Below are 25,262 nucleotides of genomic sequence, written 5' to 3' on the forward strand. Positions count from 1 at the left end.
ATTTTTTTTAAGTTTCAGGAAAATATAAAGATTCTGTGATAATCGCCCTTTACTGGAGTATTCTGGAATACACAAAAAACGTTGTCATTTTTCGGCCTATTTATGAATCGTTTAAAAAAAAAAGCTAGATTATCGATAGTATATGTACTTATGCACGCTATAGAAGCGAGCTGAAAAATCGATTCTCTCATTTCCTGATCAGCACACACACACACATAGGGCACACGTTGATATCTATGTGAAAAAAGTTCTGATTATCCTAAGACTGGTCAAATAGATTCCTTACCTCAGATCAGATGTTCTCCAAAAAGATTATTCCAATTCCTGATCGCCATTCCAAATATCGATCGCGTTTATTGATCCAACGCTGGGTACTGGAAATATGTTTTCCACACTGTTTTGGGGCTCGGCAATGAATCCGATCCTCTCGGGTGACTTGCCCGAAAAGTAAAATGAGGAAGCAGGATTTTTTTCCCCCATGTGTTTCATTCAATCCATTCCAAAGGGGTGCAGTACCACAGGGAGAGACGATAGGGGGCGGTATTTTCCCAATGGAGCTCAGAGAGAGTTTGCAGCACTAACGTGAGACTAGAACTATGAAATTATGAATTCAAATCGCTAATAAAAAAAAAGGCGAGATATCTCGTCGCTGGCACTCAACGGTCGGCATGAACTAACGAGAAATCTCGTCGCTGGCACTCAAAGTGTTAAAAACAGAACTGTTGAATAAAACGTTTAAAATCAGTATAAAGGTAAATCAGTAATCTGTCAAATCGGTTTTGGAGTATTTTCATCTTTTGAAAACCTTCCGGTCCACCGCCTCACTGCACCAGTGGCGCTTCTCCGTGGCCGGTAGCACCAGACCGTGGGTTGTACTGGTCAGATCCCCAGGCGGGAGTGAGTGTGAAGCAAGGCATTGATAAAAGAAAGAGCCGCAGGTTCCCACACAGGAAGCGCGCTCCGTCAAAAACCTCCCCATGACGGATACAGTTCACGAACTAAACACAAGAGGGGGCTAAACGCCTGAATACGTTTTTTTCCATCCGGAACGCATCACAGTGGAATGCAGATCTGAAAAAAAAAAGAAAAGCCCCCCTGACTCCGGTCTTCTTCTTCCTGCAGGACATCCTTCTCCTCAAAGGTGAGGGCGAGGTCAAGCTGAACATGGCGGTGGGGAAGGGCGAGCTGGCCCTGCGGAGCTACGGGCAGACGGGACAGGAAGTGATCCGCTCTCAGCTGCAGGAGCTGGAGGACGCGTGGGCCACGCTGCTGGTGACTGCCATGAGCTGCCACAGGTAGTTAACTGACCCCTTTGACCTTTCGCCTAGAACAGTGTTTCTGTCAGCGTTTTGCTCTCAGGGTGGGGGGGGGGGGGGGGGGGGGCAGACAAATGCTTTTTTGTTGTACTGTCAACCAATAGTATAGAGGCCTGCGTAGAGACCTGCACACACCATTGATTTGCAGACAGCACATGTAAATTTTATATTTAATATCTTCTATATTAAAATGTTTGCACACAGTACATATATAATTGATATTATGCGATTTACACTGTTCTTATTGTCTGTAATACTGTGTGTGTAGACAGAGGAGCCAAGAAACAAGAATTCCACTCCTCTACTAAAAAATCAGGGATGTGAGAAATAAACTTGAAACTTGAAACGTGCACATCCAGCAGGACCGACGGACCGACGGACACAGAGGCAGGAATAATAAATAGAGTAGAATAGTAAATAGAGTCGAATAATAAATAGAGTCTGCACACCTCTTGGGGGGGGGGGGGGGGGGGGGGGGGGGGCGGGGGGGAGACAGTGGCTCGGGAGGTAGAGCAGTCGTCTGGTAATCCGGAGGTTCCCGGGTTCCATTCCCGCTCCTCCCGGGCAGCGTGTCGAAGTGTCCTTGAGCGAGACACTTAACCCCTAACTGCTCCCGATGAGCAGGTCGGCACCTCGCGTGGCCGCCTCCGCCGTCGGTGTGTGTGGATGTGTGAGTGAACGGGTCAAATGTAGTTTCACCACAATGTTTTCCATCCACTCGATCCAATTAGAACCAGATTTATACTCGAAAATAATCCATTTCTATATACCACACAACCAGCCCATCGGTCGCTCAGCAACATCCCAGGATCGACACTAATGTGTCAACATAAATAATAACATAATTATTATGACGGCCCTTTCACTGCCGCACTACAAAACGGTTAACCCTTTCACCGTGACAATACACAGAAGGTTAACCCTTTCACTGCCACACAACAGCAGGTTAACCCTTTCACTGCCACACTACAGAAGGTTAATAATAACCCTTTACTATCACACTACCGAAGACCATTTATAGACCATTTATAGACTACAACAATAAAGAATATAATATAACATAAATATATAATATAAATTCTAATTCAATGTTCTATCATCTTTTTTATCTGCGTAAAAAGCTGCCCCTGCAGCCATGCTCAGCACTATAGTAGCAGATCTGGAGAAAATCACAAGCTGACCGTTTCCAGCTGACAAACCAGAGGCTCCCGTCTTGACGTTGTTTGATGTCCTTAATCGTGCTCTTTGCGCTTGTGTGTTCTTTATGTTCTTAATCATCAAAAGCTTTCCCCTGGGGGTGCCACGCATTTACCTGTGTGCCAGCAAACCCTGTCTCAGGGGAACAGATTGGTTTCATAATGTCAGATTTACCCCTCAATGCCATTAATTACAATTAGCGTAAGTACATAATGATACGTATTTGTTTTTGTCGCCCTGATTGATGTGTGTACGTGTGTGTGTGTGTGTGTGTGTGTGTGTGTGTGTGTGTGTGTGTGTGTGTGTGTGTGTGTGTGTGTGTGTGTGTGTGTGTGTGTGTGTGTGTGTGTGTGAGAGAGAGAGAGAGAGAGAGAGAGAGAGAGAGAGAGAGAGTGTAATTGAGCGATCATTGCCCCTCCTGCTAGAATAGATTGATCTCATTAGGGACTAAATGGCGGATGGGAAACAGTGGGTCTCACATGGGGCGTGTTTGTGTTTTAGGGGAGGGGGGTGGGGGGGGGGGGGGCGCAAACAGGAGGCAAGGGGGAGCAGGTGAAGCAGAGGTGCATTTGTGAGTGGCCACCAGATGGGACAAGGGAAGTGTGTGTGTGTGTGTGTGTGTGTGTGTGTGTGTGTGTGTGTGTGTGTGTGTCTGTGTGTGTGTGTGTGTGTGTGTGTGTGTGTGTGTGTGTGTGTGTGTGTGTGTAGTTGTGGCTAGTTATGATAGGTCTCCAGCTGTCTGTGTCCTTGCTAGCAGGATGGCCAAGCAGCCAGCAAGGTACTGCTCTGTGTCTGCAGTTACTGGTAGTGTGGATGAGAGGCTGTTCTTAGACCCTAAAAGCTGTTCCGTCGTGCTGGTTAGAAAGTGGAGAGAAAATTCATTGTAGTTTGAGCTTGCACATAATAATAATATTATACAGTACTGTACGTATAGTACAATCATTATACAGTACTGTATGCATAGTATAATCATATTATACACTACTGTATGCATAGTATAATCCTATTATACAGTACGGTAGGTATAGTATAATAATGAATCTCTTTGCAGTGTTTATGGCCCTTGCCTGTTTATGCCTTGTACTTATGGGCATGAATAAATCTCCAAACGAACCAATAAATACATAAACAGCTGTCACACACTGCAGGGCTCCATTGTCCACTTTATTTATTGCACCCAACTAGTAGCGTTTTGAGCAACATCTGCTCTTCATCAGCAGTGACAACGCACAGCGGCGTCTTAAATATACACATGCTACAGGCACATTAATGTCTGAAGGAGTCGGCTGAAGGCTTCTTGTCCTCTGCAAAGGCATGCAATTGGTCCACTGATGGATACATCTTGATATTTGTCTAGTCTAGTGTGTTCATTAGATGGGTGAAATCCTCTTTCAGTGCCTCTGTGCCTGTTTTCGTAGGCAGTTAGCCTCTGGTATGCGTGCCATTAGTGTTAGCCATGCTTCTAGGCCTCTTTTCTTTTGGAAAGAATGATACAATTTTAATTTTAATTTTTAATAATAAAAAATCTAAAAATATTGTATTCGACTAAGAGGTTGGCAGTCGACTACAGCTCCTTTAGACCGATTAGTCGACTAATCGACTAATAGGGGTCAGCCCTACTGTCATGGTTTTTGCTTTATTTTTCCTTTCTGTGAGGGACAGCTGTCTATTTAATCTCCTGTGAGGGATAGCTGTCAATCACTGGCCTCTGTGGTTGATTGCCTCATGGGTCGGCAGGTGTGTGGGCTTGATTGCACCTGATTCAGTGCAGCTGTGCCTATGGCAAAGCTGAGTCTATTTAAGTTTGGATCTCGCAGTGTCAACTGCTTTTTCATTTCCTAGTGTTGGCTATCCTTTTTGTCACGCTTGTCATATTGAAGTGTAGTGCTGATCTCTGATTCAGAATTTAGCCTTTATTTGTAGTCATTCTTGTTTTGGGCTACTGGCGTTATTCTACACATAAACTCCCTTAGTGGAGGTTTATTGTTTTACGTTTTCAATATAAACTCTGTTATTAGGAGGTGCCTTTGTGGCTTATTTCTTTTTCTACTATACCTCTTTATTGAGTGTAGTCCTGTTTTTTGGACTTGATTTATTTTCTTAAATACTCACTTTGAGGCTTCCACCTGTAAAGGTTGTTTTGTGTTGTTTATTTTGCCCCTTCTCCTTAACACATTCACGGCCAGGGGTCGCTGTTTACCTTCTGTATAGAACGCCAGTGCTGTAAGTCAATGGGGCGCTTTGTTCACTTGCGAGTGCTTAAAATATATCTTATATTATAGCTATGGGTCTAATATGTCAGTGAGTTGCTTCCAGTCAACATGCAAAAAACTGATAGTTTTTTCATCCGTACATTTCATTTGATACCGTTTTGAATATGAGTATAGTTTTGGTGATTCTTAGTAATCCCAGGAAAAGACGCGATAATAGCGTTTTAGTGGAATCCACTAAACACGTAATTTTTCGCCTGATTATCTAATCATCTTGAAATCAACGCAATATTATCGTTGACTGCGGTGGTGGGGGGGGGGGGGGGGGGGGGCGAGCGGCGCGCTCCAGGGCCCTTTTCATTCTTGCATGAGGAAGGATAATAATGATAATCTAGCGTTATATAGCGAATAAAAGAAATAACGAGTTAAACACGTATATATACGTACTTGGCCGTCAAGCGCTGGCTCCCAATCACGTATATATACGTGGATGGCCCCGGATGTGTTAATGTCTGCGTAAGCAGTTTAGTGGTTATTCGTTACACGGATAACTTAAAGAGTCCCTAGTATCTGCTCGTGACCCACACACACCCGCAGCCCTTACACACACTGTAGGTTAGTGCAGTATTGATTTTTAGCGAGAGTTGAAGAAAGTTGGGTGATATAGCTTGGTGCAATAAATAAATGGACATTGAAGCCCTGCAGTGAGCGAGCTGTTCATTTATTTATTGTTCTATTTTCTGTATTACCTCTTTCACCTTGGTACCTGCCCTTCATGGTTTGGATGGGCATGCATACTCATAAATAAATCTCATAAATAAAAACTGTGTGTGTGTGCGCGCATGGGTGTGTGTGTACATGCATGCATTTCTGTGTCTGTGTCTGTGTGTGTGTGTGTGTATGTGTTTGAACCACCAGATTCATATTAAGAAATGTGTGAAGTCAATATTGCACTATAATCTTTGTAATTTCCAGTAAGTATCCATACTGGTGGAATGTAAACAGTGTGTGTTTATCCTTTGCATTGTAAGTGCAGTATATGTGTTTGCTTCGATTTTTCGAGTTCATGCCTCCCATATATATTTCCCATGTGTGCCAGCTATATCCTGACGCTAGGTACACACTGTGGATAACATGAAGCCAAACATTCATACATTGGTTACGAGGAAGAGGGTAGTGTGACCGATCGTATGTTACTCCTTCTGCGCTGTGTTAAATGTCGATGCCCCGAGGGAGTTTCGAACATGGGTCTCCTATACGCCGTGGGCGACAACATAGACCGCTGCACTAAGAGGTGAATTCACCATAGCATCAGAGAAAATAATGTTCAATGAAATGATGAATGAAAAAACCACATCTCTTTGATAAATGCTGGGCTGGGTTTAGGCAATACTTAGAACAGATTACATAGTAGGTTGACGATGTAGGCTATTATTGAAGCTCCCTTTTGTCTTTCTGATGGGTATATATTGCAATGAATGATACTGTAAATGTTATTAGTTGCTCTTTGAAGAGAAAAGATGTAACGGTAGATATTTATTTGTTTGGTGTAGTAGTATGGGCACCTGTTAGACGGGTGTAACTGGGTTTACAAAATTCTCAAAAAGTGGAAAAAAAAAAAAAAATTAATTTGTTGAGGTCCTAGTCTGGGGGAGGGGAGGGGGGGGGTCTGGCCTAGAGTTTTTTTTTTTTTTTTTTTTTTTTATATTGATTTTTATTTTGTATCTATTTTTCTGTAACTCGGGGAGGGGGGAGGGGGGGCAGTTGGCAGCATTTCCTTTTGTATGGTTTTTGAACTGTTGAACTGATGCTGTAAAACTGAAGAAAAAAAAGAAAATACCAATAAACATATTGTTTAAAAAAAAGAGGTGAATTCACTCCTGGGTACCGTATCTATGTGTCTTTTAGTTTAACTCACAGCCCGCTTACTGCCACAGTCACTTCTCAACACACACGTTCATCGCGACTGTGGATATTACTCACGGACCTCCGTTACAGCAGCATCAGAGCGGCTACAGCTAGTAAAACCCCTATTCGCTAGTCACAGATCACCTTTTTCTCCTTTTTCACCTCTCTTGCGAGCCAATCGAAGAGCAGATGTCCTGTGATGTGTCTAACGCCGGTCCAATAGAACTTGAGAGCCACAGTCCCAATACAAGGAATTTGATTTGGTAATTTTCGGTGCGGCATTAACGGACAGACAATAACGGATAGATAATAAAATAAAAAGGTGGAGTTGGCGGCTGGGTGGCGCAGCGGACAAGGGCGCTCGTCATCAACGCAAGAGACACTGGTATCGAATCCGGCTGTCAGCGTTGCTTCCGGCTTGGCCGGCCGTCATACTGGCTCGATTGGCAGAGTCAGCGGGAGGGAAGCCGGTGGGTGGGTCCGGGTCGTTGTAAACAGCGACTCCTACAGTTCGGTCGGGGGGGGGCGCCTGCACAGCGAGGGAAGGATCTGGAGGGAGGTAGTGTGACCCTTCCACACGTTACACTCTCCCAGTGAGAGTCCGCGCTGCCAGGTGAAAAGAAGTGGTGGGCTGGGTACACATGTGTCGGAGGAAGCATGTGATAGTCTCCGCCCTCCCAGACCGACGGTAGGGGGTAGAGTGCGCAACGACCAGGAAGGGGATTGGGAATTGGCATAACGACTAACATTGGGAGGGGAGAAAAACTGAAAAAAAAGGAGGAAAAAGATCATAAAAAAATTATAAAAATTAAAAAAGGTGGAATAAAATTAAACAGGATATAAACTAAATTAAATAGAAGCACAATAGAATATAGTATAATTATAAAGTATAAACAAAATTATAATAAAATAAGCCAGGGCTGTACAACTGTGTGATGTAATATATACACTAATTATAATAAAAATAACAATACAGTGGGATGGGATATTTAGCAGGGCTGTGCAAAAGGTGAATAACCGAATAGCCTGTTGAACGTTGTGCTGAGCGTCTCTCCTCTCTGTCCCTCAGCCGTTTGGAATGGACCGTGTCCCAGTGGGGGGGTTACCTGGAGAGTGCGGCCCAGCTGCGGTGCTGGATGGAGGCCGTGGAGGGGGAGGTGTGTGCCCCACTCACCCCCCAGCCGGGGCCCAGGGAGAAGGCCACCCAGCTGGACAGACTGCGGTCCCTGCTGGCTGACCTGGAGGACCACCAGGTGGCGCTGACCAGCCTGGAGGAGAAGGCCAGAGAACTCCACAAGAAGACCGGCGATGCCAGCTTTAACCATGGCGCCCGCACCCAGCTGCAGGCGCAGTTTGATGTCCTCACAGCCCTGGTGGAGGTGTGCAAGGCTCATATAGTGGAGGCTAACAGCACAAACACACCAGTCGCGCGCGAAGGCAGGCGGGTGGGCGGGCGACCGACCAGCGCTTCACTTTCGCTCCCATGTTAACGGACGTAGCTGTGCTCACCGGCCGCAAGCGGGCGCGCGACTCGCGGGCTGGAAGCGATCGTTTTCGCTTTGGTTGGATTCAGAGGCATGCGCCACGCGCATTTTTACAGAAATACACTCAATATCTGCATTATTAACACACATATAGATGTTGTTCAACCAGCTAATGTGTCTGTATCTTTCCCAATACAAATAAACCATATTACTATACTTTTTCAGGAGTACAGTCACACTGATCATCATTCTAAAATGAATTCTAACATTCTAATTAATTATATAATAATTGGTTATACATGCAAAATGGACAATAGAACACTGGAACTGTAAATCTTAAAAAAAATCTTCAAACGGGGACTGACTTCGCAATAGATTAGGCATTTACAGCTGTTCCAATGTAAATGTGCCTTCCTCCGTGCACTTTCGCCCGCTCTGAAGTCGGACTCGGTGTGCCCGGCCACGCACGCTGTTCTCGCACGGAACCCGCGAGTGCCTGCATGCGCGACTGGTGTGTTTGCGCTGTCAGTCACCCAGCTGCAGGCGCAGTTTGATGTCCTCACAGCCCTGGTGCAGGTGTGCAAGGCTCATATAGCGGAGGCTAAGTCACCCCGTGGGAGATAGAGGGGTACACACATTCTGACAACGGTGGATCGTTTGGGTACCAAATCGATTGGAATGGAAACACACAACTGATTTTAACTGAGCATGTGTTATACGGTACCCCAATTACTCACAGGATATGACGGCCATGTCCTCTCATCCATTTAGACTCCTTGGTGGTGTGGAGGATGCTTCACAAATACTACTTGTCGAAATTCTGATCGTAAAAACCAATCTCTTACAAAGACTAAAAACCCATACAGCTAATATGAAGGTTTGATGTTGTGGAAGGTCTTCCTTTTTGATAAAAATGTATCACTAGCCAATGTTATACAAGTATCTGATTGACAGGTCCTGACATGACGGTTGTATTGTGTCTCTGTGGTCCAGGAGAGAGTGCGCCGGGCGCAGGCCGTGGTGCTGGAGCACCAGGACTACCTGGAGGCTGTCAGGGAGCTCACGGATTGGCTGATGTCTGCGGGGGAGGAGCTACAGCACTGGTCTGACACCTCGGGAGACTCCGCCTCCATCAAAAAGAGACTGTCTGAAGTGCGGGTAAGCAGGCAGAGAGCAACAACACACATACAGTAACAGTACAGTCTCTGACACGGTGTGGGGTAAATCTAGAGTGGCTCAGGAGATAGAACAGTCGTCGGAAGGTTCCCGGTTCGATTCCAGCCCCTCCCGTCAGCGTGTCGAAGTGTCCTTGAGTGAGACACTTAACCTCTAACTGCTCCTGATGAGCAGGTCGGCACCTTGCTTGCCTCCGCCGTCGGTGTGTGAATGTGTGAGTGAATGGGTGAATGTGAGGCATAAGTTGTAAAGCTATTTGGATAATGGATAAAGTGCTATATGCAGTTCAATGCATCTCGTATCAGTCCATAAATCTCGTTCTGCACTAAATGTGTTCCTTCCGGGTTGAACAACTAACATGATAAACTAATATATAAAGTTTGCATTTCAACATTAGAATGTCAATCTGTTAAAAGTCATTTGTAATTTGTAAGAATTCTTGATACGCTAACGTTTGCTAACTAGCCAACCGTTGGCTAGCGTGTGTCTTAGCTAGACGTGTGCAATGCTAAGCTAACGTCTTATCAAGCTGACAAACTGAAACGACGCGGGATGGAAACGGTCATGAACTGACGTACTGTACGACGACAGATTGACTTTAACGTGTTTGAAATGCAAATAATGAACTTTATATGTATTGTTAGTTTATCACGTTACCTTCAAGGATAGGAAGTTAGGAACGTATTTTACCCCCGGCACGAGACTGGCATCACAACAGAAACGGAGGAAGAGGAGGGGGAGGAAGGACAGCAACGTCATAGAACCAGGGGATGTATGGTACTAGCAATACATCCCACCCAATACATCCCCTGCAGATATAGTTCCATGGGGCCTGTTTACATAGTAGCAATACACCCACGTTTTTATTAGTGAAATAGAGTTTATCAGCCTTTCTAAAGCTGATATTCATGGTTGAAATTTATGTCAGACTGTAGATAATGCTAACTGGTATCAGACTGATTCAAGATCTAAAATAGAAAGTAAGGTCTTTTGAGGAAATAAATAAAAGTACTACTACTACTAACAAGAAGAATCCCTAGATTCGGTTCACTGGTGATTACTTTAGTTTATTTTATTTATTGAAGACATACAAAGAACAAATACAAAAATGTTAAAAGGTCGGTGCCAAAGAAGAGACAAGAGACACAAACGGGCCTACTGTATGCGAGGCCTCCACTTGAAACATAAAATACATTAAACAAAAAACTAAAACATTATGTTAACATTACATTCTATGAGCTCATATTGAAGAGGGAAGGGACAGAAATACAAAAAAAAAAGAAACATGTTCGATCTTGGTCAATTATTGGTGTTACTGTGATGATTGTCTGGAGCTCACATCACTTTTTTTACCCCTGCATCACTGTATAGAACATGTGATCTTACCACTATATCCATGCACTCGTTATCGCCTATTATATCTTATTATCCTCTCAAATCAATACACGTGTCACTGTGATAGTGATCCGACGTAATATTACCATGGCGATTGCAGTAATTGAAGTAATTGTAACATTACGTGATAAATACCATTGAAACGAGAGCCCTTTTGCATGTAGGTCATGGCCATGCAGCGCAGTAGCCTATGTAATTCCTCTATGCTGTACATGTGAGTGTGTGAAACTAAACCCGTCTATCCCTGTAATGCACTGCTTGCTGGTCTACCGACCACCGCCACCAAGCCACTTCAACTCATTCAGAACACAGCGGCTCGCCTGATCTCCTACCTACCAAAGTCAGCCCCTGTTACCCCGCTTCTGCATTGGCTCCCCATCGCCGCACGAATCCACTTCAAGGTCCTTGACCAGACACATCGTGCAGCGAAGGGACCGGCTCCCGCCTACCTCCGGTCATTGGTCTCTAACTACACACCCTCAAGACCCCTACGCTCTGCATCTTCTGGCCGCCTCAGACCCACTCCTATCCGAGCTCCGGGAGGGTCATCAAAGAGAAGCTGTCTATTCTTGGTCCTTGCTCCACAATGGTGGAACGAACTGCCCACCACAGTTAGGACAGACGAAACCCGACCAATCTTTCGCTGTTGACTGAAAACACACTTCTTCAATCAATATCTGAAATGAAGGGGAAAAAAGAAAAAGAAAACTAACCTTCTTACTGTCTTCTACTATCATGCACTTGAATTGTTGTTTTAATGATGGTATAAGAAATGCGCTATTTTATGGTATTTGGTCAAGATGTTATTGACTGGGCGCCCCAGTGGCGAACCACATAACGCGCTGAGTCGCGGCACGGCCGACCCGGGTTCGATTCCCGGACCCGTCGTTATTTGCCAAATGTCTTCCCCCCACTCTGTCTCCCGTTCCTCCTCTATCTCTCTCTACTGGACTGGCCAGTAGTAAAAAGTGATAAACGCTAAAAAATACATCTTAAAAAAAAAATGTGTTATTGACTTGTTTTTAAATATGTAGAATATAGATTTGTTGTATTGGACTTTTGCTTTATGTGTTGTCTTATATGTTATTTGTGTATGTCCTTTGGTCAGAACATCGGGGACCATGCTGTAAATAAGTGTTGTCACTTTTGCATGTCATCCCTTGGATTTGTTGTGTCTTTGGATCCATAAATAAAATCAATCAATCACTTATCCACTAAATACTCTTCCTTGTCTACTAATATAGTAGAGACATACCTACTGTACTAATATGTCTCTACTACTATGCACTCAACACTGCAGCACCCACGTTTCAACACTGTTTGATGAACATTGTTACTCAGCTGAAAGAGTTGTACCCGTCTTGCTGACTTGTTGTACAGAACTTGTAAGTCGCTTTGGATAAGAGCATCAGCTAAATGTAAACGTACACGGATTATCTACTTTTTCTCCCCATTTTTCAATTTTTCTCCCGTCCCCAATTTCGCATTGTCCAATTCTACCCTCCCCTGTCTCGAACGCTGTTAGGCCATGTCTCCCACAAGCCGGCTGCAATGTCCCCTCCGGTACACGAGGAGGCAGCCGTCGCATCTTTTCACCTGCACAGGGCTAGGGTCTGCGTGGGAGGGACACGCCGCCCTCGTCGCTTCCTGATTCTACTGCGCAGGCGCACCAACCGACCTGTAGGAGTCGCTGTCCACTCTCTCTCTCTCTCTCTCTCTCTCTCTCTCTCTCTATCTCTCTCTCTCTCTCTCTCTCTCTCTCTCTCTCTCTCTCTCTCTCTCTCTCTCTCTCTCTCTCTCTGGGACTACTGAACACACAGAGATGAAACTGACAATCTTGTCAGACTCTGGGGAAGATGGCAAATAAGTGTATTCCCCAAAATGTCCTTTAAAATATTGTATCTTGACAGGCTATTGCTATTAAGATAAGACAAGATAAGATATTCCTTTATTGATCCCCTTGGGGACTAGTACACCATGTTTATAGAACAGCTGGGGAGGCACGTTTGATGACGGTCAGAGTGATCGAAACATCTCTGTTTAAACCAACATAAAGACTGCTTTTTAATGGAGACACACGCGCGCACACACACACACACACACACACACACACACACACACACACACACACACACACACACACACACACACACACACACACACACACACACACACACACACACACACACACTCCCCCATAGGGCATAAGAATTGATGCTCAGTTTGTTCCTCTATCAAACCCAAAATGTCCCTGTCCCCTGTAGATATATTTCCATGGTGCCCGTCTGTTGTTTGAATACCATGTGAAAAAGAATGCAAGAGAGAGAGAGAGAGAAAGAGAGAGAGAGAATTAATCCCCCCCCCCAATCCTCAACCTCCCCATTCAACGATTCTGCAATTACAGAGGCGAGAAAGAAAAAAGTGAGAAAATATTGATTTGCATTTAAATATCACACGCGGGTCCTAATTATCACATTATAAATTGGTGTGTGTGCGTGCACGCGCGTAGAGCTGCGCTGTGTGGCGTTTTAATAATGCGAGGAAATATAAATCGGTTTATGTCCATTTTGTGTGAGTGGCTTCAAGGTTAATATTTCCCCCCCCTCCCTCCCTCCCTCCCTCTCTCACAAACAAACAGACATAAGTGGCTGCGTGTGGTTTGGATTTTCTTTTAGGTTTATTCCCTCAGTCAGGCGGCTGCTGCTGCTGCTGCTGCTGCTGCTGTCACATCTCCCTCTCAAGTGTTTGGTTTTCACACCTGCTGGCTCTCATACTACCTCTCCAATTAGAGAGAGAGAGAGAGGGGGGAGAGAGAAAAATAGAGAGTGAGAGAGAGAGTGTGAGAGAGAGAGCGAGAGAAAGAGAGAGTGAGAGAGAGATGGAGTGATAGTGAAAGAAGGAGAGAAAGAGAGAGAGATGGAGTGATAGTGAGAGCGAAAGAGAGAGAGAGACCTATATAAAAAAAACTGGGCTGCTTTAAATAGAATCAACAGTACTGTTTGATGATGCTGTTTCTGTAGCCATGGTTTCTGTAACAACTCTCTGTCTCTCTCTCCTCTCTCTCTCTCTCTCTCTCTCTCTCTCTCTCTCTCTCTCTCTCTCCCCCCCCCCCCCCCCCCCCCCCCTTCCACCTGACCCACCAGGAGCGGGTGGAGTGTCGCCTCCTGGAGGGCCGTGACAGGCTGAGCCGGGTGCGGCGCAGCGCGGCGTCCACGGCGGAGCACACGGCAGCGGGGGGCTGCGAGGCCATGGACCGCCAGCTGGGGGCGCTGGCCCAGGCCCTGGAGCAGTGGGAGGGGGCCGCGCTCAGGGCCAGGGACGGCCTGGAGGGGGCGCTGGCCACGGCCACGGCCTCGGAGGAAGAGTACGGACGTCTGACCGCGCGGCTGGAGGAGGAGCTTAAAGAGCTGGACGGGCGGCTGAGGGGGTGGAGCCAGGAGCTGAGCCGGGCGGAGGGGCGGAGCAACGGAGAAGAGGCAGTGGAGGGCTGGCAGCTGGCGAAGGTGGGCTGCCGTTTAGATTCAGAAACAGGACAATATATGAATGGCTGCATTCCTAGTAGTACTAGTACAACTGGAAGTGCTTAAAAATAGAACGACTGCATGTATTTGTCAGTATGGTTGGACCCATTGGGAATCAAGCCCTTAACCCTGGCAATGTTAGTGCCATGTTCAGAGTGCCAACATAGTATTTTATAGGGATGTCCGATATTATCGGCCGATATCGGCATTAAAATGTGATATCGGAAAATATCGGTATCGGTTTTCAATTTTTTTTATTTATTATGTTTATTTAATTAAATTTTTTTTTCCATTTCTATAACCTTTATTTACCCAGGCAAGCAAGTAAGAACAAATTCTGATTTTATTTATTGTCAAAAGTATGCATAATGTTGTGTTAATTCCACAACAAGAGATATGTAATGTTAATTACCTGAAATTATTTCGTTTTTTGGGGGGGAAACCCTGCATATATCGGTATCGTTTGATATCGGTTGATATCGGTATCGGAAATTAAGAGTTGGACAATATCGGTATATTGGTATCGGTAAAAAAGCCAATATCGAGCATCCCTAGGATATCATTAACATCTATTGGTATTACAGTTCCCATCATACTGTGTGACATACTGTACATACATATACATACTGTTATATTCCATAATGGAACGTATAAACTATAAACCAGGAGGATATGTCTAATATGTTTATACGAAGATTTTTGTATAATTGCATATTTCTTACTGTAGTACTGTAGATAGATATATATGTACTTTTCCCCCACGGGAAGGCTTATCTCATCTCTTATGAATCTTAAATATGACCTTTGTGTAACAGCCCGCTCTCAGGCAGGATGGCTATTGTCATGTGATGTGGTGTGATGTGTGCAGGATGGCTCTGGTTCTACTCTCAGGGGGCCTGGTGAAAAGTCAATGTAACCCGTTGGGAAGGTTGTCTAAATACTGTAATGGAACCGACCGTTGTTAATTTGGGTGAGTGTGCTTAGGGCTCTGCAGAATTATGATTGGCGACAAGGACACACACACACACGCACACACGCACATGTACACGTGCGCACACAGACACACACACGTGGCACCGCGGCGCGCACACGCTGTGCAATCACGCATCCAGCTATGCTTTCTCTGTCAGTAATTATCCATTTTATTTGTAAATCCAGACTAAAAACAGATTAAGTTTGTAAATCAGCTTTGCTGGGACGACTGGGGAGTGACAGCTACAATCCCCTCACTGCCCCCACCTCTCTCTCTGTCCCTTGTCTGCCTGCCCCCCCCCCCCATTCTCCCCTCTGTCTCTCTGCTCCCTCCCTCCCTCCCTCCATCCCTCCCTCCCTCTCTTCACCACTGTCGGCTACATTCTTGGTCTCTTCTACTTTTTCTTCCTCCTTACTCCCTCCCCCCTTCTCTCCCTTTCTACTCCCTCCTTCTCTCCCTCTCTACTCCCCCCTCTTTCTCTCTCCCCCCACAGCCTCTCTCCCCCCCTACTCCCTCCCTCTCTCCTTCCCTACTCCCCTCTCTCTACTTCTCTCCCTCCCTATTCCCTCCTTCTCTGCCTACTCCCTTCCTCCCACTTTCTCCCTCCCCCTACTCCCTCTATCCCTCCCTACCCTCTTCCTACTCCTTCACTCTCTCCTTTTCTCCCTCTCTCCCTCCCTACCCGCTTCCTCCTTCTCTCCCTCCCTCCCTCCCTCCCTCTCCCTCCCCCTTTTTCTCTCTCTCTCCCTCCTTCTCTCCCTCCCTAATCCCTCCTTCTCTCCCTCCCTACATCCCTCCATCCCTCCCTCTCCCTCCCCTTTTCTCCCTCCCTCCTTCTCTCCCTCCCTACTCCCTCCCTCCTTCTCTCCCTCCCTCTCTCCCTCTCTCTCTCTCTCCCTCCCTCTCTCCCTCTCTCTCTCCCTCCCTCCCTCTCTCCCTCTCTCTCTCCCTCCCTCCCTCTCTGTCTCTTTACCACCATCAGTCACTCTCTGTACACTAACTTGTCCTGAAAGTAATTCTCCAGCAGGACATGTATTGCATTTTCCGTGAGGCTGTTTCAGGGACAGTCGCTCTGTGTCTCTTGTTGTTCTTCCTCCTCCTCCCCTCCTGCGTTCTCTGCCTGCTCTGCTTATAACAACCACAGGATGTTTACAGTAGAACCATTCCTCCGCATTGTCAAGGACATTATCTCCTGCAGGCAGTGTTGGGGAAGTTCACTTTCTACATGAACTAGTTCAGTTCACAGTTCACACATTTTTAAATGAATTAGTTCAGTTCATAGTTCATAATTAAAAATGTTGAACTAAAGTTCATGGTTTCAAAAATGAACTAGTTTATAGTTCTTTTTTCAATATGTTGCTGCAAGCTATTATTTGTAAAAAGTATTGCCACAACAACCCATATAGAACCACAGACGGCAATCAGAATACTGGCATTTCCATCGGTGTGTGTGCGTGCGTGTATGTGTGGCTGTGCCCATCCCAAATCTGGCACACTTTTGAATGAAGTTATACTGTGATAGAGTGCCGAGAATGAACGTGTTCACAATCACGTTCATCTAGCGGAAATACAGTACGTTCAGTTCACATTCAGTTAATTGAACGCGTTCAGATACATCACTGCCTGCAGGCGGTGGCCTGGTGGCCTGGAGGGATGATGCGTTCGGTTGTATCTGTGCGTCTGTGTGTGATTCTGTCTGTCCACAGCTAATCTCACAAACTACAGGGCCGATTTGGATGCAACGTTGCTCATAGGCTGACAGCAGGCCTGGATGCTGGAATATTTTTCTGATTGGTCAATGACAAGTATTCTATTTTAATTCATTTCCATCATTGTCAATTGTAATAGATATTCAGTTTGAAGCTACACCTTTTGAACACAAGAGGGCGTTATTACGTCTACTGGTAATCAGCTCTCTGGTACACGTTATTTTTTTTCGTAGCCGCAGTTTGCAAAGACGCTCTCTGATTGGCCACTGACATTTCTGGTCATGTGACATGTGTGCCCAATCGTGTGACGAGCTGTGTCTTTGCCCATTTCCGCCTCGAACAGCATGCAAACTACCTAACGCCTAGTTTATCACTGGTTAAGCTTAGGCGACTCTTTCGAAGTTGGTTAAGGTTAGCGTTTGGAATCAGGGCTGGTGTTCTATCGCCCTGCTCTAAGACAAACTCTAACCTTAACCAACTTCGAAACAGTGCCTAAGCTTAACCGGTGAAAGAAACAGGCGTCACACGATTGGGCGCACATGTCACATGACCAGAAACGTCAGTGGCCAATCAGAGAGCGTCTCCGCAAACTGCGGCTACGAAAATAATAACGCCTCTGGTACCTGTTTACAACATGCCATAGTAAACCTATTGTCATTAATATACCTACCTATGCATTAACCACTTAAGGATCGGCACATCGCGGCACTTTGCCCTCGTCTGTCGGCTCTGGGCTGCGTTTTCGCCGATCAACCAACACGTTGTTGGAAAGTTGAATTTGACGCCTTTCGGTCGTCACCTCACTCAGGGGCGGACCTTCCTACAGGCGATATAGGCGGTCGCCTAGAGCGCCACCCAGAGGGGGGGCGCAAAAAAAAAAAAAAAAAAATTATTTTTTTTATTTATTTTTTCTGTGCAGTTTTGGCGCCCCACTCTATATCTGCAACCATTATTTTTACATTAAAAGAATTCTAACATAAGGGAAAATGAGCCAAAAATCTAAAACGGTCGGTCGGTCTGAGCCTCAGCTTTAGGTGTTCACAGTAGAATTGAACGTTGAGGAAAGAAAGACTAACGTTAGAGAACTATGAAGAAAAAAGCCATAAAAAAATGAATCTCGCCTAGGGCGCCAAATGGGCTAGGTCCGCCCTCACTCAACCTCTTGTGTGATTCCATGCTCGAATTACAAGGCGAAACATCCGCCAAGCGTCACTTGACCATGTCCGGTTGTGAACGGTCCCTGAACTGACCAGTCACCGCTGATTGGCGAAATTGATTGACCACTGTTGTGCGATCCCAGACGGGCACTGAGCACTGGGGAAGGTGACACACGGAGACGAAGAAGTCCTTTGTTTTGACTAGAGCATCGAAATGAATGGCAGTGGACGGCCATTTTGGATAATCATGCCGAATTCTTACTAGTACACACATTACAAAGATTTTTATAGACTTTTGGACCTGTACTACATAAGACTTCAGGCTATGGAACCAATGTTTCCAGCTCCTACCTCTCGGCTGGAACTTAAAAACAGGCATCTGGCAACAAGTCAAAATAAATGTGAGTACACAAAACGTTGTGTGTTCAAAGTACCTCTGTTACTCTATTTCATTTTTTACTCAAAGTAATTTTACTGAAGAAACTTCAGAATGTCACCTTTCAAAAGAGACCAGACTCGTCCATGTGCTATAAGTATAAAGTATAATAAGTCGCAAATTACTGGGGAGGGTATAGACTATCACGTGCTGCCCTACTGTGGGTCTGGGGAGGGTGTAGACTACCACACACATGCTGCCCTACTGTGGGTCTGGGGAGGGTGTAGACTACCACACACATGCTGCCCTACTGTGGGTCTGGGGAGGGTGTAGACTACCACACACATGCTGCCCTACTGTGGGTCTGGGGAGGGTGTAGACTACCACACACATGCTGCCCTACTGTGGGTCTGGGGAGGGTGTAGACTACCACACACATGCTGCCCTACTGTGGGTCTGGGGAGGGTGTAGACTACCACACACATGCTGCCCTAATGTGGGTCTGGGGAGGGTGTAGACTACCACATGCTGCCCTAATGTGGGTCTGGGGAGGGTGTAGACTACCACATGCTGCCCTAATGTGGGTCTGGGGAGGGTGTAGACTACCACATGCTGCCCTAATGTGGGTCTGGGGAGGGTGTAGACTACCACATGCTGCCCTACTGTGGGTCTGGGGAGGGTGTAGACTACCACATGCTGCCCTAATGTGGGTCTGGGGAGGGTGTAGACTACCACATGCTGCCCTAATGTGCGTCTGGGGAGGGTGTAGACTACCACACACATGCTGCCCTAATGTGGGTCTGGGGAGGGTGTAGACTACCACATGCTGCCCTAATGTGCGTCTGGGGAGGGTGTAGACTACCACACACATGCTGCCCTAATGTGGGTCTGGGGAGGGTGTAGACTACCACATGCTGCCCTAATGTGCGTCTGGGGAGGGTGTAGACTACCACATGCTGCCCTACTGTGGGTCTGGGGAGGGTGTAGACTACCACACACATGCTGCCCTACTGTGGGTCTGGGGAGGGTGTAGACTACCACATGCTGCCCTACATGTGGAGTCGCCAGCCACTTCTTTTCACCTGACAGCGAGGTGTTTCACTGGGAGAGCGACGAGCGTAACACGCATGGAGGTTCACGCTGTCTCCCCCAGATCCCCTCCCTGCTGAACAGGCGGCAGCAGTAGGAGTCAATTATTGCAATGACCAGGACTCACACCCCACCGGCTTCTCACCCACAGACACTGCCAAGTGTGTTCATAGGGATGACTGACCAACCCAGAGGTATCATATCTGCCGGGAATTTAACCCAGGTCTCTGTGGTGACCTATATTGTACCCAGCCACCCACCCAAATAGTTTAAAGGTTTATTCCACTCAAATAGTTTTAAAGGTTTATTCCAGTGTCATAGCGTAATAGTGAAATAGTAATAGTGTGTACTAGTGTAATAATAGTGTAATGATGTGTAATAGTTTCTAATAGTGTAATAATCTGTAATAGGGTAATAACTAGTGTAATGGTGTGTATAGTGCAATTATATAATAGTGTAATATGTTACGATGGTGCCGCTTTGCTGGCATGATGTGGTGGAACTCAGTTTGCAGTGTAGAACGGAGAGATATACAGGATACAGGAGACGGCGTAGTGGTGAATAATAAAGGTCTTTACTTAAAACAGAAAACTATAAACACGACTGACAACAACGTTAACAATTAAACAATGAACCAGCAAGTGTCTGCTGGCCCACAACACCTGATATACAAACACTAATTAGAGACAGAGGGTAATTACAAACAGGTGTGGTAGACAGAAACAACAGAACACAGAGCACATTGGGAAAAACAATAACAATTGAACAACAAGACTAAAACATATTTACAAAACACAGACAGGGGAACACAAGTCTAACAAAGTGGAAACAACAACGACAACACAGACAATGAACACAACAAACATAAATGGCAGTAAATAATATGAATCAAGTGAGTGAGCTGATACCAGATCTGGATCAGCCCACCGGTTGGCAATGTTGTATTATGAAGGGGTGTATGGAAGGGGAGTTGAGACGGTCCGACACCTGGACTAGCCGAACCGGGAGGAGGGTTGCCGTCCGGTCCCGCAGGACCGGAGGAAGCGTTACAGTACCCCGCCCTCGAAGGTCGACTCCCAGGCGGCCTAGCAGGCCCCCCGGGAATGGGAAGGGTGGGAGGGAGGGATGCTGCACCGGCAACGAGGGGCTGGGGGAAGGGGGGTGGAGGAACGGGGCCCGTGGGAACTGGGTCGGGGGGAGGGGGTTGACGAGGACTGGAGCAGGGGATGATGGAGGGTAGAGGCGACGGCTCCGGAGTGAGACCTGGGGCTGGGGTCTCCACGGCGGCGAGACCCACCGCCGAACCCCGAACCGGAGGCTCCCTGACGGCAGGACGCGGTGCAGGACCCCCGACTGGGGTCCCTCCGGCAGTGGAATCCGGCGTCGTCCTCCAGGTCTGCCATGGTGGTGGCTCATCCTCCGGAACCTCCCAGGGCTGAGGAGACCTCGACCAGGACGGCGAGGAAGACCTGCGGTCCTGGGAACCCCGTCTCCCCCTGGGGCTGTGGCGTCGGGATCCGCGCCCCTTCCCAGACGCTCCCCTGCGGACCAGGCGACTCCCCACCCAGGGATCCGGCACAGGAGTGGCCATGGCGAAAGCACCCAGTGTCATCGGCGCCGCTGGGCCGGCCACTCCGTCCCACGGTGCCAGTCCCCGAGCGGTCGCCTGGTTGGCACACAGGACCGAAGCGTGCCCCGTCTCCGTCCTTTACTGCTGAGTCCCGGAATGGCTGGTTCATTCTGTTACGGTGGTGCCGCTTTGCTGGCATGATGTGGTGGAACTCAGTTTGCAGTGTAGAACGGAGAGATATACAGGATACAGGAGACGGCGTAGTGGTGAATAATAAGGCTTTTACTTAAAACAGAAAACAACAAACACGACTGACAACAACGGTAACAATTAAACAATGAACCAGCAAGTGTCTGCTGGCCCACAACACCTAATATACAAACACTAATTAGAGACAGAGGGTAATTACAAACAGGACACAGGTGTGGTAGACAGAAACAACAGAACACAGAGCATACTGGGAAAAACAATAACAATTGAACAACAAGACTAAAACATATTTACAAAACACAGACAGGGGAACACAAGTCTAACAAAGTGGAAACAACAACGACAACACAGACAATGAACACAACAAACATAAATGGCAGTAAATAATATGAATCAAGTGAGTGAGCTGATACCAGATCTGGATCAGCCCACCGGTTGGCAATGTTGTATTATGAAGGGGTGTATGGAAGGGGAGTTGAGACGGTCCGACACCTGGACTAGCCGAACCGGGAGGAGGGTTGCCGTCCGGTCCCGCAGGACCGGAGGAAGCGTTACAGTACCCCGCCCTCGAAGGTCGACTCCCAGGCGGCCTAGTAGGCCCCCCGGGAATGGGAAGGGTGGGAGGGAGGGATGCCGCACCGGCAACGAGGGGCTGGGGGAAGGGGGGTGGAGGAACGGGGCCCGTGGGAACTGGGTCGGGGGGAGGGGGTTGACGAGGACTGGAGCAGGGGAGGATGGAGGGTAGAGGCGACGGCTCCGGAGTGAGACCTGGGGCTGGGGTCTCCTCGGCGGCGAGACCCACCGCCGAACCCCGAACCGGAGGCTCCCTGACGGCAGGATGCGGTGCAGGACCCCCGACTGTGGTCCCTCCGGCAGTGGAATCCGGCGTCGTCCTCCAGGTCTGCCATGGTGGTGGCTCATCCTCCGGAACCTCCCAGGGCTGAGGAGATCTCGACCAGGACGGCGAGGAAGACCTGCGGTCCTGGGAACCCTGTCTCCCCCTGGGGCTGTGGCGTCGGGATCCGCGCCCCTTCCCAGACGCTCCCCTGCGGACCAGGCGACTCCCCACCCAGGGATCCGGCACAGGAGTGGCCGCGGCAAAAGCACCCAGTGTCATCGGCGCCGCTGGGCCGGCCACTCCGTCCCACGGTGCCAGTCCCCGAGCGGCCGCCTGGTTGGCACACAGGACCGAAGCGTGCCCCGTCTCCGTCCTTTACTGCTGAGTCCCGGAATGGCTGGTTCATTCTGTTACGATGGTGCCGCTTTGCTGGCATGATGTGGTGGAACTCAGTTTGCAGTGTAGAACGGAGAGATATACAGGATACAGGAGACGGCGTAGTGGTGAATAATAAAGGCTTTTACTTAGAACAGAAAACAACAAACACGACTGACAACCATGGTAACAATTAAACAATGAACCAGCAAGTGTCTGCTGGCTCACAACACCTAATATACAAACACTAATTAGAGACAGAGGGTAATTACAAACAGGTGTGGTAGACAGAAACAACAGAACACAGAGCACACTGGGAAAAACAATAACAATTGAACAACAAGACTAAAACATATTTACAAAACACAGACAGGGGAAGACAAGTCTAACAAAGTGGAAACAACAACGACAACACAGACAATGAACACAACAAACATAAATGGCAGTAAATAATATGAATCAAGTGAGTGAGCTGATACCAGATCTGGATCAGCCCACCGGTTGGCAATGTTGTATTATGAAGGGGTGTATGGAAGGGGAGTTGAGACGGTCCGACACCTGGACTAGCCGAACCGGGAGGAGGGTTGACGTCCGGTCTCGCAGGACCGGAGGAAGCGTTACAGTAACAGGAATAATGTGAGGAGATCTTCTTTCATTGGTCTATGTTTGCCCCGCCCCATACATTTAAGCCCAACATGTAGACTACTGGAAAATAAATGGGTGGCTTCTGCCTGGCGGAGATTTTCACTCTACTGAGCGCACCTTTCTAGTTGCATGTATAAACACCCTTCTACTTTTCTCTCCAGGGTTCTCCAGCAATGCATCAGTGTGTCCTGTTTTCTCCCGTGAGAGGGTGTGTGTGTGTATGTGTGTGTGTGTGTGTGTGGTGGGGGTCTGTCAAGGAACAGAGGAGGAGGAGTCTCACCCCCCACTCACCCCTTTTTATTTTTTATTAACCCCTCCTCTAGGCTGTTTCCTGTGTCCGACCCTGTTTGGGTTACATGCTCGTCTGCATGTGTGTGTGTGTGTGTGTGTGTGTGTGTGTGTGTGTGTGTGTGTGTGTGTGTGTGTGTGTGTGTGTGTGTGTGTGTGTGTGTGTGTGTGTGTGTGTGTGTGTGTGTGTGTGTGTGTGTGTGTGTGTGTGTGTGTGTGTGTGTGTGTGTGTGTGTGTGTGTGTGTGTGTGTGTGTGTGTGTGTGTGTGTGCATTTGCAAGGACTGACAGCTAGAATTCCACCGGGAGAGAGGGTGAGAGAGAGAGAAAGAGAGAGAGAGAGAGAGAGAGCGTGAGAGTGAGAATGAAAGAGAGGGAGGGGGGATGGAGTAAGAGAGAGAGAGTGTGAGAGTAAGGTTAAGGAGTTAAAAGACAAAAAGAAAGCACGGAAGAGGAGGAGAGAGTTGGAATGGGAAGCAGAAGCAAGACATAGGGAGGGAGGGAAAGAGGGAGGAGAGAGAGGAGGAGAGAGAGCAGTGAGTCCAGAAAGAAAGAGAAAGTGAGAGAGAGAGAGAGAGAGCAGGCGAGAAGGGGAGGAGAGAGGGAGGGACAGCAGACGTTGTCTGGAGAGAGAAAGAGAGAGAGAAGAGGAGAGGAGAGAACATGAAGATCGAGTGGGAGTGTAAGTATAGTGTGGGTGTGATAGTGTGTGCATGAGAGAGAGAGAGAGATAGAGGGAGAGAGAGAGAGAGAAGTGGGAGAGGAGTGTTTATTGGTGGAACGTCATAGAGAGGGGGAGAGAGAGAAACAGAGAGAGAGAAACAGAGAGAGAGAGGCGGGAGAGGAGTGTTTATTGGTGGAACGTCAGAGAGAGAGAGAAACAGAGAGAGAGAGAGAGAGAGAGAGAGAGAGAGAGAGAGAGAGAGCATGTACATTTTTCATGGGAGGGCTTTTACCCCCCAGTGTTAGTGTGTGCAGAATGTGAGGTATGCTGGCAGAGAGAGAGAGAGAGAGAGAGAGAGAGAGAGAGAGAGAGAGAGAGAGAGAGAGAGAGAGAAATAGAGAGACAGAGCGGGCGAAGCTGGAGAGCGGTATCCACTGCTCCTTCCTGCCGCGCTCTCCGAAGAACAGAAATGCTATTGTACCAACAGCACCGCTGCGCTCTGAGTGAGTGAGTGAGTGAGTGTGTGCGTGATTGTGTGTGTGTGTGCATGTGCGCATGCGTGTGTGTGTGTGTGTTTGTGTGAATGAAGGAGTGTGTGAGAGAGGAGTAGAAAGGGCTGCAGCCGGGTGTGAATAGGAATGTGTGTGTCTGCAGTTACTGAAGGGTGTCATGCAACTCCGGGGGAACTGACTGCCCCCTTGACACACACACACGCACACGTGCACGCACACAGACACGCGCACACGCTGATCGCGGTGGTCTCTTCTTGTCTTGTGTGTGGTGGTGCAGGACATACTGGAGGGCTTGCAGAGCGCTGAGCCGATGGCGGAGAAGTTGAAAGGACAGCTCAACGACCTGGTGCGCTACTCCAGAGACCTGGGAGCACACTCCGACAGGGTCACCTCGCTCATCAAGCAGCACAACAGGTAGGCTGAGGAGGACAGCGTGTGTGTGTGTGTGTGTGTGTGTGTGTGTGTGTGTGTGTGTGTGTGTGTGTGTGTGTGTGTGTGTGTGAGTGAGAGAGCGAGAAGCATGTGGGTCTGTATGTGTGTTTGTTTGGGCGGGATGGGGGCGGAGTGTGTGCATGCACGTGTGTGTGAGGACGAAGTGTGTGTGTGAGGACTAGAAGTGTGTGTGTGAGGACTAGAAGTGTGTGTTTGTG

At 47.6% G+C, this 25,262-nt stretch overlaps 1 protein-coding gene across 1 annotated transcript in view; it reads left to right on the forward strand.

Annotated features, from left to right (window-relative positions):
* The window catches only part of syne1a (spectrin repeat containing, nuclear envelope 1a), a gene marked incomplete at its 5' end in the record, with an annotated part of 228,874 nt that overhangs the window by 70,363 nt on the left and 133,249 nt on the right, over positions 1-25,262 (forward strand). Inside the window, 5 exon segments of the mRNA XM_084314285.1 lie at positions 1,123-1,295; positions 7,701-8,010; positions 9,109-9,273; positions 13,830-14,189; positions 24,890-25,026. Coding sequence (XP_084170411.1) covers positions 1,123-1,295; positions 7,701-8,010; positions 9,109-9,273; positions 13,830-14,189; positions 24,890-25,026 — 1,145 coding nt within the window.

This window comes from Notolepis coatsorum (assembly GCF_963971535.1).
Source record: "Notolepis coatsorum genome assembly, chromosome: 5".
Classification (NCBI taxonomy): Eukaryota; Metazoa; Chordata; class Actinopteri; order Aulopiformes; family Paralepididae; genus Notolepis; species Notolepis coatsorum.